General features: G+C 39.0%; 1 protein-coding gene and 1 long non-coding RNA gene across 2 annotated transcripts; one reads left to right on the forward strand and one right to left on the reverse strand.

Moving 5' to 3' along the window:
- Nucleotides 1-976: 976 nt before the first annotated feature.
- On the reverse strand, nt 977-9,364 carry LOC144641097 (patched-related protein 18-like). Its single transcript, XM_078500147.1, has 4 exons — nt 8,974-9,364; nt 3,235-3,297; nt 1,833-1,875; nt 977-1,043 (listed from the first exon to the last, which is right to left on the reverse strand). Exons 1-4 carry the CDS (start codon nt 9,100-9,102, stop codon nt 1,036-1,038), a joined length of 243 nt encoding a protein of 80 aa, XP_078356273.1. The 5' UTR covers nt 9,103-9,364; the 3' UTR covers nt 977-1,035.
- Nucleotides 9,365-10,462: 1,098 nt separating this feature from the next.
- Nucleotides 10,463-15,739, forward strand: LOC144641096 (uncharacterized). The gene is made up of 3 exons (XR_013568501.1): nt 10,463-10,978; nt 13,768-13,815; nt 14,890-15,739. It is a non-coding gene; the product is annotated as an uncharacterized LOC144641096 (long non-coding RNA).
- Nucleotides 15,740-16,658: the final 919 nt, after the last annotated feature.

Raw genomic sequence — 16,658 nt, forward strand, 5'->3', positions numbered from 1 at the left:
ATATTGCAATTCCAGAGTTTTGATTGGTTAACAGGCAATGGTCTATGAGCTCATTTACCATTGACCACAAATATAATTGGTATACGCGTCAACGAGAACAGCCGGAGAGCTCAAATATTGCAATTTTGTGAGTGTTTTAAATAAAAAAAGAATATTCCACTCCCGCTTGTTGAATATGAGATAGCTTTAGCCAAATCGAAGCTACGCGCGTCGTTGGCTAACCACCAGCTGACGTTTTAAGCGCCAGCTTTCTGTCAAGAGCAAATTCATAAAAAGGGAAAAGGGTTTGATTATTTAGCATTTCAGCTTTATCATTTTAACCCAGCCTAATCCCTAGGCCTTCTCTCTTGCCCCGTTTTCCGGTCCGCGTGAAGACTGGGATGGAGCGGTTTAGACGTAATGGCTTAAAGTAGGGTCCAGGTTTGACCGAACCAGAATGCCTAGAGACGAGGCTGGTTTTTACCAATTTTACTTCTACGATAATTATTACCTTATTGTTACTTAATTTCGCGAAAATGGAACAGACATATTTCGCGGGACTTAAATTTCGCGATTTGGCCCAAAAAATACATTTGAAGGAACTAAATTTCGCGAAATTGTCAAAATAGTGGTCTGCATTAACAAACAGTAAGTCTCAAAATGGACAAAATTGATTTTAGTAGCAATAGTTTCCAGTGACACTGAACAAAACCATATAACAAAACGAAGCTTAAAACAATTTGACGTGTTCTGTCGTAACAAAGTAGAGCAAGGTTGACGACTGCACCAAGATAATTATGTAAAAAACTGACCGTAACGTTAATTAATTTTAACGAATATAAAGAAGGTATTAAAGTTCACGTCGTTATTTTTCGCGAGAAACTTTTTTCGCGAGTCTTTAATTTCGCGATTTTTTAAAAAACGCGAAAATCGCGAAAATTAAGTCCCGCGAAAATAAGTAACAATAAGGTATAATTATTATCAGCAAGGATAATACCTTCGTGCATCAATGGCCAGTAACGCTGTAAATAAAGTGGCCTGAAGAATGAAGTCTGCTTATATGCCTGAAAAGTGAAAAAAAAAACTCCCGTGAGTAATTACCACGAATAAATCTGTATGTTTAGAATGCTAGGCAGCTTTAAGGACCCTTACCGTATTTAATCAAATAAGCGCCGCGGTGCTTATTAAAATTTTCCCGCCTCCAATGCGGCGCTTATTCGAGGCCAGCGCTTATTTAAAATTTGGACGCCACAAAAAATTTAATCTTTTACAGAAATTGAAAAAAGCATATTTTGATTGTCAGTCTTCGTCTCTTGCTGAAGAGAGAAGAAGTGCTTGCTGTCCTGGCGAAGTTCGCAGCCTTCACAACATTTTACAGAGCTACGTATTGTAAGAATGTTGGATACAAAACTAAAAGGTGAGCAGTAAAACAATCACTTTACACTGCAAAACATCGCTTTTGATGGAAAGAAATGTCCAAGTTTGTTTTAGAGTTGCGTTGTAGTGCTGTTTTTAGTTACGGTAAACGGAATTCCTCGAATAATCCCCGCATTGGAGCTGCGGCGCTTATTAACTTTTTTGTTCCAAATGCGGCGCTTATTTGGGGGCGGCGCTTATTCAAATAAATACGGTAAGCCTCGTCTTGTTGGGCAGGGGGTGGACCTAGGGGGAGGGCGCAACCTACTCCGATAAGACCTGCGGCTTTCAAATACAACTGGTATTCTGCAGTCAGCTACGGCATTCCTTACTGGTGCATCCCCTCCTAAGAAAAATCCTGGATCCGCCCCTGTTGGGCGTGGAAAAAAATAAAAAATCGTATTACAAAAGATTCACATGACGACAGAATTACATACCTATTGCAGCAAATATACAGAATGATCTCAATGCCGGTAAAATCTGCAAATCAAATCATCAGTTGCATCACATCATTTGTAAGAATATTCTGGTTTACACGTCCGAAACGACATGATATATTTTTCATTCTTTTGTCCCGCCGGGGTACTCCCTGTAGGATCCTGTAGCGGAGGCTCCACCCGAAAGATGTACCTTTTCATAGTCTGTAGGCATTCTCGTCCCCATAGCCCTTTCGTTTCTCTTAGCCGGCCTGGCACGAGAAAACGGAGGGCTCTGGGGACACAGGATTTTTGAATTAATTCGAATTTTTTGATTGGCTGTTTGGAACAAAGAATTCCTAAACGGAAGTCGAAAAAAAACGACTCTCTTATACATTCTTTTGAAACGTCAGGACTGCATACATGAAGACCGGAAGTCCTAGAATCTAGGACTGGAAATTCTGTCCCCAGAGCCCTTCGTTTCCTCGTGTCAAGGCTCAGCCGGCTAAGAGAAACGAAAGGGCTATGGGGACGAAATGAGTCAGTAGGTAGATAAAAGGGCATGGATTTCACGAGTTTGAGTCTACAAAAGGGTCGGGAAAACGGTCGTTCAGGTATTAAATAAGGCCAGTCAAAGTATCTTGAACAGACCCATCAACCAGTCGATTCGATTAAGTTCTTAGAGGGTCATTCAAGTGATAATTAAGAAAAGAGATGTAGTAACCCTTCTGTGGGTATGTTCTAGGGGTAACCTTTTCTGTCAAAAATGGCACATAAAAGGGTAAGGGTTGACCTTGGGGCGGAGCCTCGCCGTATAAATAAAAAATTCGGGTAACCCCCGTACGTAGAAAACAATACAGTGACCCCGGCCAAATCTTTAATCCGGCCAAATCCTTTTCCCCGACCGGTCGATCCGAAAACAAATTCTCCTGACTGATCTCCATACATTTTCTTATAATATTAGTTGAGAGAATTTGATCAAAGGTCAAAGCAATTTCCCTTAGGTGACCATTTTGTTTATTCTTATAACCTTTTCTCTTGGTTAAGTATTGATATTGTGAGGAGAAATTTGATGTTGGTCACTCCTGTGACTTAGAGCGGTTTTTACTTGAGTGTCGAAAGTAAATTGCGTTAGCTTTGGTTTTGCATTACTACGCTTAATGATTGGCTTAAAAATCTCGCGCCACTTTCTCAGCCAATCACAACTAAAACCAAAACAATCGTGACTCGCTCGCGCACGTTTTCCCGCGCTTCGTGCCAGCTACATGTATTTTCTTCGAGTTTTGATTGGTTCACTGAATTGTCTGTGTCCTTTGTGATTGGCCAGAGTAATTACTTTGGTTTTGGTTTTACGACACTCAATTGAAAACTGCAGGATTAATTATATTAACGCATTGACAAAATTATACAACTGCCCACTAACCGTGGATGATCCTATCAGGAAAGCAAGGAAATCTGTCAAAGATGTTATAGTAATGGAACATCCCTGCAAGAGAGGAAAGAAATTTCTAGTTAGGATAACCGAAATAATATATTATATGATTGAAATTTTGCTGTCGCAACTCAATACATGTCTCAATATTGTAGAGTCTTTTTCCTCTCGTTTCGATAAATATGTAGTCATATAATGTTTTCTAGAAACAAAAAAAAAAATAATGAAGGTGAAGTGTTCAACATGCCACGAGCATGGGACAAAGAAAAATTCTGAGTGCCCGACGGGAATCGAACCCATGGACTCCCAGATAGCGGTTGGGCGCTCTATAAACCAACTGAGCTACGAGAGACTCGTTGTGAGCTGGGCCATTTACTAGGTTGATGTGTGACACGCGTCCTGCGTACTGCTAGGATCAGCAATGTCGAAATCATTAAGTTTGTAGTCGGTATCTGGGAGGCCATGGGTTCGATTCCCGTAGTAGTCCATGAGCCAGGACCTCAAAAATCTATTTCCGTAGCACCCCCAACCGAACAAAGTTTCATTGGTACCAAATGAAAGCTCAGGGCCTAGTGTTTTATATTCAACTTGTTTCCAGCTGTGAAAATGGAGCTTAACGAAGAAAATGAGGTGTTTGTAACAGGGGGTGGGTGGGGATAAATTTGAAACATTAGATCGGTGTTATATAACAATGCTGATATCTATAACATCGTTACACCAATATTCATTAAATTTGGATGAGTTAAACAATCGATCATACTCTATAATATGAGATGCTATTTAATGAATTAGCGAACGCCATAGAGGCCGTTGCTAAGGCCTATTTAATGAAACAACGACACTTCAAATCCTGAGTTTCAGAATGAAAGTTAAATGGCTGCGTTTTTAATAAAAGCTGTATTAGCGCAATAAAGGTTTAAAATAGGAAGCAATGTACAAACTAAACTACTCTCCAGGTAAAGAATTTCGGAATTAGCAAGTATTTTCTTGCATTTTGAGGTATTTAATACCTTAGCAACCATTTGTTTACATGCAGGCCTTTGTGTACAGTATGCACACTGTCAAGCACACTGCACGGTTATATCCAGCAAGTACAACGGTTATGAAATAAAAGGAGTGAAATATATTGTGCTAGAATGAAATGTGGTCGTTTTTGTACCAGTTATGTCATTATGGTCTCCCAAAGTCCAACCCTACGTCCTCGTCGTGGGAGATGGAAACGGGTAATGCCGGCTAACAGGGCTCTGGCAAACTTGTGCGTGGGGCTAGCAACCCCATCACAGTAATTAATTGCTACGGAAACTGAGGATCAGAGAAATACACAAACACAGGACGAGGGAGATGGTTTCCAGCCCGGAGCTGGACGAATGACTGCACAGCGCACGATCAGGCCACTCCTAAGCCCAAAGTCAAAGTGCCGTATTGGCACTTGGAATGTCAGAACTATGTTTCAAACAGGCAAGACCGCACAGGTGGAAAAAGAAAGGACGTCCACGGGAGACTTGGAGGAGGACGATCGAGGCAGAAATGAAAACAGCAGGGAAGACGTGGAAAGAACTTGAGAAGGTAGCCATGGAAAGGGAGCAATGGAAATCTCTGGTCTCAGCCTTATGTGCCTCCTAGGCGCGAAGAGGATTATGTTATGTATGTATGTCATTATGGCAATGATTGCTAGGCAAGGTTATTGAAAACGTTGTTCTTTATTACCATTCGCAATGGTGAGTATACTGTACTTCACGAATAGCTGGTATATCAACTTCACAAACCCGTCTCAGTTTTGTGTTCATATTTGTTCCTAAACTCATTGAAATTAAAGTATTTGAAAAAAAAAACATAAAAAAGAAAATTTCAAACTTTCCAATGGCAATGGAGTCGCAAATTCTAAAAAAATGTGTTTTTCTACACATATTAATTCTAGGTATTAACTAATTAAAAGTCAGTATCTTCGGGTTCGCTCTTATCCCCGTCTATGTCCTCCTTGCTTGACCAGTTGGTGCAACTACTGTCCTCGCAAAGACATGCATCTCTGCAAAGCATACGACTTCTTGTCCAGGATCAGCGCCGACTCCGGCACTGTACCTTGCAGCCACAACAAACCAGCTCCATCACCGTCTCAGGTGCTAGAGCTTGGTCTGTCTAATCAATATTCAGTTCCTGGTCCTTTTTTATATCATCCGTTACCAACTGAATTATGGGCTGTCGGGTTTGCCTCCAAAGCATTTCTCCAAATATAAGCCTGTAAGGTTGCTGTATATGTTTCTTGAGGGCAGACATTCAGTGGCGGGAGGTGGTGCGACTGTAATTCTTTATTTTGCAGAATAAGTGGTATCTAACTTGATTAACATCTTTCCCTGCCTTTCCATACAAAAAGTACACAAGTTCTTCAACATCTGCTGCATGTTCGTCCCTCACATGTACATTATCGTGGCCAAAGGGAAGAACTAGTTCTCGTAGTTTGTTATTTCCTTAACTAGCTTAAAAGCTTTCATTTTCCGTTTGCCGGAGAAGGCACTAACCGAATCGCAGCCAGTCAGTGCATGAAGGCCTGGAAGCACTTTGCATACTACTTCCCCTAACTGATTGCAGACACTGGAAATGTCCATGATTCGAGAATGATTCTGAGTCGTACTTACGATGGCAATTCTTGCTGGTTTGATGATGGCTTGCCAGCACTTTCACGTCTGCATCAGAAGAGTAAATACTCAATTGTCGATGACCATTGTGAATGCATCCAGAACGTGCAAAAACATCCCAGTTCTTCCTGCTCGGTATAAAGCTCTGGGACTGCCGTTGACAACACACGACCATCGCTTCCCGTAAGTCTTGTACCCAAGGAGCCATCTGTGACGTACACAACACGTCCTTCTAGCTTGTGAGAATACGAATGTATTGCTCATTCACAAGCAAGGAAATGAAGCAGGCAAGTCTTCCCAGTGCTCAGAAATGTCTTCCGGCCATTGTCGTGAGCAATTCAACGTTGCTGTGAGCTACTAATCTCCACAGTCTGTCCATCCCGACTGCGCTTGCTTCTTTCAGCATTTTTGATTGAAATTACAGGGTACTGATGCCCGGCTAATAGCACTATATGCACTGAAATTGTCTGGCACATGTGTCATTACCTGAATCACAGCCACGGCATTAATGATAACAAAGGTAGAAAGTAGTGAAGAGGGCAACACAGGAACATTTTTATCCAGCAGCTTAGACAAAACGGCTTTGTTTGTCTTTGCCAGCAGTGATCCATTATAAAGTGCTGCTAAAGACCAAGGTAGCGCGCCTAGTTGGTGTGCAAACAAGTCTCTGATATACCTTGCGATTCTCATCTGGAGTCTGACCAATAACAAGAAGTCTGGCGATGAGATTTCTGTCTGCCTTGAGCATTACATCCCTGCCTCCTGTCTCCGCGGCTTTGAATTTCACTGCATTTGTAAACGTTTACAGCCTCAGTTTGGTGAGGGTGTCGAGGGTGGCATTTGTCAGGATTTGTTACCAAGATACTAGATTGACAGACGCGCTTTTGCACGGGCTCATTGGTCACTTCCTCGTGTGCTGCTGGTTAAGAGGAGAGTTTCACTTTTTTTCTATCAGCTCTTGTCGCGTGGTCTTTATTTGTGCATGGCCAATAGCACCTCTTGTGATATCCTCCCTTAGGACCTTCGCTCTAACATCCTTCCATTACTCTAAAAACTCCATCTTTCCTGATTTGCACAGGTTTAAAATGACTTCTATATGTCTTATTGTTAAAGATACACAGATTGCCATTAACATTTCTAACGTGGCAAAGGCATTTACCTCACTGAGTTTGGTTTACTACCATTGACTGATCGAGCACGTTTTCCTTGAGGAATATTTAGTTCAGTCATTATTGTGTACAACAGTAGAGCCACTGTGCAGCAGGCAATATGGTTCAAGACGCTACATTGTACATACAAAATATTCAAAGCTTATAAACAACAGCAAGGGCACTTGAAACCCTCGAAATGAAACACACAGTCAAGAAAATGATACTCGAACATTGTGCAAATGGCATGCACTATTGATGCTGCAAAAATTGTGTTATCTTATTCAAAAATAATCAGCAATTATCTCATTAGATAATTACATAATAATAGTATTGATAATTAGTATACGTACCAACCACAGAAACCACAGATACAGAATAACGTAAAAAAAACATTGGGAACTTTTGCAATCGTAATTCTCTGTTTATAATATACAATATAACATTTTACTATACTCCACAGTCACCCATAAAAAAATGAGTTTTGAAGATCATGCTCTCGTGTTACTTTTTTAATCGTGCGATTGGTTACAAAATCAGCGAATTGGATGATTTTGGTGATGTTCTCAGAAAACCCAATGAACAGCCACATGACAACCAAGTTACTGGCATCGTATATAAAGTGGAATGCAAATCGTGTCCTTTTGTATACATTAGTGAAAGTCAAATATCCTGGAACTCTAGAGGGGCAGAGCACTACCCTGGCACTCGAGGCAATAATGAGTCTAAAAAGAATAAAAAAAAACTTTCAAGAGGAGGCTCCCCTCACATGACGTCATTTTCAGAGAGGTCCTCAAATAAAACTAATTACAAGGTTAAAAATCAAGTTAAAAATCAAGTCTGCCATAAAACAGCACTCGGAGACCACTGGATATGACATTCATCCAAACTTTGTAGAAATACTGGAACGAGGCGTTATTTTTAAAATCTTTGGATTCCACAGTAAACACCGAAGCTGTTAATGAACGCCAGTCTTTCCCTAAAGCGTATTTGCCACTAAGTGTTTCCCTTAGGGACCGTCAGAAGTTTTAAACTTTTAAATTTATTCTTTAAGTAATTTCATTCTGAGGAAGGCAACAGAAACGTTGCCGAAAATTTAATTTTAACATTTTAAAGGTAAGATACAACCATATTTTTAATTTTTATTATGACCACTGATCACCCAAACAGCAATAATTTTTGAAATACTGCTATATTTCAGCTCATCGTACTACTTTTACGTCCCAGCTGTTTAAAAGTCTACATGTAAACAAATGGTTGCTAAGGTACTAAATGTCTCAAAATGCAAGGAAATATTTGCTAACTGAGGGATTTTTAACTCGGGGAGAAGTTAAGTTTGTACATTTCTTCCAATTATAGCTTTCATTGCGCTATAACAACTTTTATTAAAAGCGTGACCATATAACTTCCATTCTGAAACTCAGGATTTGAAGTGTCATCGTTTTATTATATAGGCCTTAGCAACCGTCTCTATGGTGACAGTTAATTAATTACAAAGCATCTTATGTTAAAGAGTATGATCGATTGTTTAATCCCTCCAAGTTAAGTAAAGTTTGGTGTAATGAGGTGGGAGATATGGGCCTTGTTATAATATACCGACCTGAATGTTCTAAAGTTATCCCCACCCACACCCTGATAAAAACCTCTCGTTTTTTCCTTTAAGCTCCATTTTCGCGGCTGGAAACAAGTTGAATATAAAACACTAGGCCCTTAGCTTTAATTTGGTACCAAGGAAACTTTGTTCGGTTGGGGGTGCTACGAAATTGCTTTTCCAGCCACTTTTTACGAATTGGCTCATGGACTATAGGGGACTCAGAATTTTTCTTTGTCCCATGCTCGCGTCATGTTTTACACTTCATCTTCAATATTTATTACCGAGCTTAAAATTTACCATCTTCATTATTTACTACAAAAAAACATGTCTCCAACCCTTCAATCAAATCACTCACAGCATGTTTCAGAGCAAGTCCGATACGTTCTGATATCGACTGAGTTTCGTGAATTTTTAACGGCAAGTTGCTCCACGCTTGTACAATCACAAACATGTCGTCGACTCCAATCCCTGTGAACAAACGCATAAACACCTCTATGATCAAAATACAGAAAATAGTCCTTCCACGGATAAATATAGAATTAACTTGCAATTGATCTAGCAGAATGTAAAACAGTCTCGTGCGGTTTTTCTCTTGACTGATATCTGGTACACACGCGACACGCGAAGATCCTTTTAGGCTGTTGCTTTGTCTTGTTTGTTTGTTTGTTTGCTTGTTGTTGTTATCTTTTTGCAGTCTATTGGTCCAGCACCCAGTGGCTTCGAAGCTTAGTCACAGCATAGCGCAGTACTGGTAACACAGAGATCATGGGTTTAAATACCGTTCAAGCCTGAATGTTTAAGATGGTTTTCGCCCAACATTCGAGCAATACAGGCAAAAATAAAGTTACAAAAAAGGCCTCTTAGCATGGTAACAGTTTAAGTACAGCTAACAAAAACCTGCCAAAAACTTAGCACTCAAGCTGACCCCGGGAGAGAAAAATGGATTTGAAGTTGTCAATATTTCAGTTAAAACGGACGTTTCCGCGCCAGTTCAAAACAAAATGGCGCGTGTTTTTCATTTTTACGAGGTTTTACTTTAATTTTCTTGAGAATGCTTTAGAATTTAATTACGGGGTCACTAAGACAAATTAATTTTGATAAGATCTTTTAAATAGTATACAAAATGTTGCCGTGCTATGAGTAGATTTTTGGTACTTAATTTTCGCACTCATTGCTCGAACCATCAGCGGAATCCGTCTTAATTTTTTTTGTAACTTATGACGGTGTCTCTTTTTCCAGACGTTATAACAGTACTAACGAAAGCGTGGTGTAAGCCACAATCTACGCCATAATTCCTTGAGACACTCATTTTAACAACTGTAACGTGACATTCTGTTACGAATTCTCAGAAATGGAGACCCCCCCCCCTTCCCCAAAAGCAATGTTGCAAGATAGACGGCAACAAGAGGCATTGGTTTTTCAAGGTATACCACATTGTAATGGGGAAGGGGAGGAATTGCGAATTTTTTCCCTGTTTCAAGTGTAAAAAAAGCAAGTGTCCCAATAAATGTGGCGTGGATTGCAGTAGTAAAACAAGAACATTGAGAAGCTTGAGAAGCTTAAAATCGGGCGCTTTGCCTTGAAAGGCAGGGTTCAGTACAGCAGAAACCACGAAGCAGCTACTTAAGTAGCACTCAGTCCGACTGTGTCTGTGTAAGTCACAGGGCTTGCATGAGCTGTATTAGTGTGCATAATATAATAGCGGAGCTCCACGCGCCGAAGGCGCGTAGCGTAGCTCCATTGGTAACATGCGGGTACAAGGGAACAGACAGGGCAAATGGTATCCTATCGAACCGAGAAATTTTGGTTGTCGCGTACCTACGTACGTCCGTCCGTACGCACGGATTAGGCCTGGGAACGAGCTAGGCTCCGGTGGCAACCCGCGTCTTTTGGCGGGAAAAATCATTACTATCAAGGCCTTAGCAAAAAAGTTTTTTAAAAACGATTTCTACTCAGCTAAGCTTTATATAGTAGGAAGTTTTAAACGCGAGGAAAAAAAAAATCATTCTTAGCTCTTGTTGACAATGTTAGAATTACATGAAGGGGAGACTAACTTGAGGAAGTCCGCTGTGTGAAAAGTCAGGAAACAATCTCACAGCATGCCGATTTACCAAGCTTACGCATGAGTTCACTACTAAGCATGAAGACTCCTCGATTGAAAAGCACACGAAGAACTCAGTTTTAAAGACAGTTTATTACAGATACATTATTTCTGGATATATTCCTCGTTTCACCCGCGATGACAACCATAGTTAGTAGAGGAGTAAAGATTGTGGCCGATCGAAATGGAAAATCTTCCAAGCTTCTTGGTGAGTTTGAAGCAAAGACGGTCAAAGACAACATTCCTTTACGAAAACAAGGTGAGCTATTGATGTTCATTTTTTAACAGATTAGAAAAGTCTTTGGTATTTAGATTAACCAGCATTCAACCTAATACACTGTACATCATTTTTAAACGAAGCTGGGTTCTAGCTCTCAGTCGTGTACCGGTATGTCAAACAAGGACATAGACTTAATGAACTGAAATTCGTTTTGTCTTAAACACGAGTTGTATTCAAAGCATACCTTACTTCTGGTTTTTCCTATCCGCGTTAATTTGTTTATTCTGTAGTTAAATCACCGAAGTAGGAAGAACACACCACTTTTAAACGTTGGAAAGAGTACAGAACAAGTAGAGAACAAAATTTACATGGAAATTTGTAAGAATGTGGTCGAGTCAGATGCAATACAGTATGGGGCCCAGTTCTCGGCCACTATAGACGTAAACTAGTATTTCTTTTCTCAGAATAACCAAAGAAACTTGAAATTTCTCCCAGAGCTTTCTACATTATTCAGCTTTTTGGTGTAAAGCTATCGACCGGTTAATAATTAATTATCCCGAACAATAATAAAAATAAAATCTCCTTTTGTGGGCCCAGTTCTCGGCCACCAAAAAGCTTATGCGTAATTTCCGTATAAAAAGGCTCAATTAATTTTCACAGTCATAAAATCACTCTGTAAACTCATTTATGTTATATCGATCGCAAAATATTTTTATGAGGCTTTTTGCAGGTTCTTGCAAAACCGCAGAATTGTGTTGTGTGACCAATGCATTTAGATGGTTTACTTTGCAGTGGAAGGGTCTTGAAAGAGTTAGGTGTTGTAGAAATAATAAACAAGACAAGAGTTAGCTCAAAACTTACAGATTTAATTGAACTTTATTTTTAAAACATTTCTTTCTTTTATTCTGGCTGCAGTAGATGAAATTATATTAAAAACCAAGCGCTAAGCTGTGATAGCGAGCAGGGTGGCCGAGAACTGGCAAATACGCAAAAGTCGCACGGAAAAATTCCGAAGTAAATTAAGACCAATCAACGAAAAGTTAACTTAAGCAGAAAGCTGAATTATTTTACGTTTCACATGCAAAAAAATTAGCTCTTTTGGTTGGGGCTTTCGGATAAAATACGAATTTAACTGCATCCAAGAATTTCAAGGAGCCGTAAACAAACAAGATTTCGGGAAAACAAATTAACCTACCTCCGCGTAAACTCGACGTGTGAGCTTTCTATAGCGTGTTGAAGGATCAAACTAACGATACTTAGAGCACAAGAATCAGTCTATCGCAAATGTAAATCTATCGCTGGATGTAAATAACTTTTTGTTTTAATTCAACTGAGGCGTGAAAAAACGCGTTGAACACAAAGTGGCCGAGAACTGGACCCGGCCGAGAACTGGGCCCCATACTGTATAGGGGACATTGCTAGCTGAGAGTCTTAGCGAAATATAGTTTCTCCATGACCTCTGTTATTTTTCACTGAGAACTTTGCGTAGTCTTCCTTATTTTAGTTTTTATATTTTTATCATATGAATGTTATGAGTGAAAACGTTTTGTGAAAGTTTTGTATTTCTTATCTGATTTTACAGCCTTTCTCAGAATAAATAAATTAGTTTTTTCATATTTTTATAACTTACCGTATTTAATCGATTAAACGCCTCCCTCGAATGAGCGCTACATATTAGAACAGAAATATTAATAAACGTCGCCCTCAAATAAACGCTGCATCATGATGATGCAGCATTCATTCGAATAACAGACTCGGAAAGCAAATGCAGTAATAATCAAGCTTGAGCAGGCCAAAAAAAATATTTTTCTTGATTGTAACAAGGTTTTAAGGTATTGAAATTAACTTTTCAGGCATGCACTAAAACATGTTTCTGTTTTTTTTTTTTTTAAATTTAAATGTTCAGTTACCATACTATTGTTTACAAGAAATAAATTGAATTTTAAATGAACGCCGCTCTGGTATAAACGCTTTCCTCTAATAAACGCCGCACTCGAATCACGAAAAATTAAATAAACGCCGTGGCGTTTAATCGAATAAATATGGTACATAAAAGAATATAGCACAGATTCTAAAATGTTATGCGAAAGATCATGAAATTTTCTTAAGTTATAACAACCAAGCTGATCCTGAAGTTATAATGTACATGTAGGATAAGGGCTTGGAAAAAAATAAATTCCAGATTGCCCTGTGGTTAACAAGCAGCTCTCAAATTTTGCTTGCCTAGGACTGTGCATGATTATGTTTCTTAGTAAACTTGTGACTGTATAATTTACATGTAGACGACTTGCCTGGGCCTTTTAACCTAAATTACGCAAACAGGCACGAAAAATTAATTGCTTGACAGAAAAATCTACTTGCCCCAGATAATCAGAGGGTACTTTTTTAGCCCTGTGGCTATGAGCATTGCTTTCTGGAAGGTTGCATATGACTCGTACAATTCTTTAAGCCTTTCAAAGTTTTCCAACTTAAAGCAGTGACTAAATCAAATATTTTTGCCAATTTTTTTTATACAAGAGAAGTAGGATTAGTTTTTGATCGTGAAAAAAAATAAGTACAAAATGGGCCTGTCTGCGATGACTCGAGGATTATATAATTAAAAGTAAATAATACATACATGTATTATTTATTTACATGTACAACAAGTTTTTTGAGGTCAATTTCAGTGAGAAGTATTTATGGAGGGTGTAAGATGCAGTTTGAAGTTATCATTTATTTTGGTAAATCTGTTGTCTTTCTAAAACTTGCTGTTAGGATTTCCATACTTTTTGCCAGGATGCAAGTTAAGAATTTTACAGGTTTTTGATATGTATAAATTTTGTTTTCAGTGCAGGGAAAACAGTCAAGGGGTGCAGTTAGTGAAATTGGTGATGCAGGTAATCATTACATAAGTGTCAGCTTATACCTTTCTTTAGCTAGATATTAAAGAAGCTCCATGACACATTAGTGCATGAAACTTGTTTTTCAAGTGTAAAACTTTTGGGTGTGAAAAATGGTATGCGTTTTAACCCCTTGGTAAGTTTACATTGTATATTTCCCTAAAATCCTCGTTCAATTGAGGAATTTAATATACACAATTTATATGTAACAGCACATGTACATAAAATGTTTTTATTGTTCAAGTAAAATGTTTTCGTTGTTCATACAATGCACCCCTCCCCCACCGTGGAGGAGGGGTATGAGGGCAAAGAACCAACAAGATCTGCTACCTGACCCGACAAAATACCGGAATACTTGTAATGATTTTGTGGGAGAAGTGCAAATTGACCTGTTGTGTTTGAATTCCTTTTGTTAATACCTTAATTATTAAACCTTAATAGCTAATAAGCTCAAGCCCTAACTTAACATAAATTGTCTTGTTGTGGTACCAGGCAAATGTAGAAATAGAACTTAAACTCAGCTGAAATTTTACGTGAACACAAAGACTTAGTAAAATTTTAGAGCTGTTTAGGCCAGAAAAGCCAGCTGGGCTTGTCGATGAACCGGCTAAGTGTTTTCTTAGCTACATCCCTGATAAAAGTTTTAGGGAGAATATGTAAGCTTTCCTGGACTTAATCACAGTACTTTCAACAGCACCTGTCAGAGATAAATAATTATAAGAGTCTCAAAAGACACATCATTTTGTAGGGAACTCTTGAATTAAGCCGGTGTTTCACACCCCAAAACATTCATCAAAGCCTCGCCATGTGCCGGGTCTTTTTGATAGCACTATTAGTGTCTTCAGTAGGTAAAAAAAGGTTTTGCTGACACACTCACTCTGAAAGGACTTTTTGGTTCTAAACATACATGTATCCCCCAACACATTCCCTGGCCCATGCAAAAATTGGAAAAATAACTCTCTTTTTTATGTATCTGTATAATGTTCTGAATAAATTCAATTAAAATTATAAATATTCATTTGATGTCAATGATCATCAACAAAATGGTATCTGTTATTTTCCCTTTTTCAGGGTTAACACGAGTAGCAGAATTTCCACAGAGAGTTGCAGACACACAGAGAGAGAGATAAATGAACAATCAGAATATATTATTTCTTCATTGCATGTACAACTAATACTTATGTACTCTGTGTGAAAAACCCGTGAAGATGTTGCAGTGTAACGCAAGTGCTCTGCTTTTGATTTTCGATTTTTGAGTTGCTTTAATTCACCTTTTGCATTTGTGATAGAAAGAATATAATAAAGACCAACAAAGCGACGACTTTCGATTGAAAAGCTCTCTCGAGTTCGCTAGCACACACATTCATCTCAAATGGAACTTTTCTTACCAGTGAAAAAAGACAAACCGATCGTTGCCAACAAATCATCAATCTTTCCAATCAGGCAAAAACTTCGAATTTTAGTTGACAAAATGGCGAAAACTCTCGTGAGAGATTAATCGTTTTCTCGTAAGATAATTGCCGTAATTTATGCCAGACATTTCCGCTTCGTTGATTCTCGCGAGACCAGAATCTCGTCTCGCGAGAAACGAGACAAGAGGTGGTAACTTACTTTTGAGCGGTACTGTATGTGGTCAGGTGTAATTTTAAAGTTAATGAAATAGAGCCAGATAAGGCTCATCCATGTACGTATTTCTTAAGGGATCTCTGACAACACAATATAAAAATCATCCGGCTACCCAAACATTTGTGGGAGGTTTGGTGACCTAATGGTTATTGTGCTGGACTCCGGATCGAGCGGTCCGGGTTCGAGACCTGGCCCGGGCACTACGTTGCGTTCTTAGGCAAGACACTTTACTCTCATAGTTCTTCTCTTCACCCAGGTGTATAAATGGGTACCGGCTTATTTACTGCTGGGGGAGGGGGGGGGGGTAACCCTGCGATGGACTAGCATCCCATCCAGGGGGAGTAGAAATACTCCTAGCCGCTTAATAATGCTGCAGAAACCTGGTTACGCTCCAGCCTGATGAGCCACTTGGCTCAACAGCAGGCTTTACCTACCCAAACATTTAATTCCCAGTGCCCACACTGTGAAGAACAGTAATCATGATAATGAGATACACAGTTCATCAATCTCTAAATTAATCTCACATGTTGCAATACAATAATAACTGATAAAATATATGTTGTTCATAGGCAAATTTTTACTTCACCAAAACCGAACTCAGTCATTAAATAATAAAACATTAAACACAGCTGTTTTGTTTTGTGGGTGTGTCTCACAGATTAGTTATTTGTTGTTATTTATAGTATCGGGAAATACTACTGTCACTGTTCCAATAGGGCCCCCGTTTGAGGGGGGGGGTGGGACAAGCTACATGCAAAACTTTCCAGTTGTATGCTATGTACAGCTATAACATACCAGTTATGGTGGGTGTATGGATATTTTCTAGAGCAACGCTTTCTTTGTTCTAGTTTCTCTTTGAGAGTTTATATATCTTTGGGAGGTTATGCACAAACTGCTAGATGATCATCCTCTTTTGATTGATCAACTATTTTTACTTTTATTTGGTGCTGTTGTTCATGGTGAAAAACAATACATAATATATATAAAGAAAATAACACGAATAAAAAATCATTCTAAAAAAATGCAAAGGGCATATAACCGGGGAGCTCCGCTTTTAGGCTTGCCTAAATCTATATATTAAATGTATTTCACACAATACAAATAAACGATTGAAGTAGACGACTAGAAAATGTAAAGTTTTAAGACTTAGCAAAGTGCAGTGTATTGGTAATACTGTAAGGTGCGGTTTCACCTGAAGGTCGTGTGCTTTTCGG

The sequence above is a fragment of the Oculina patagonica genome, unplaced genomic scaffold (assembly GCF_052425735.1).
Source record: "Oculina patagonica isolate OP01 unplaced genomic scaffold, crgOcupat unplaced68, whole genome shotgun sequence".
Classification (NCBI taxonomy): Eukaryota; Metazoa; Cnidaria; class Anthozoa; order Scleractinia; family Oculinidae; genus Oculina; species Oculina patagonica.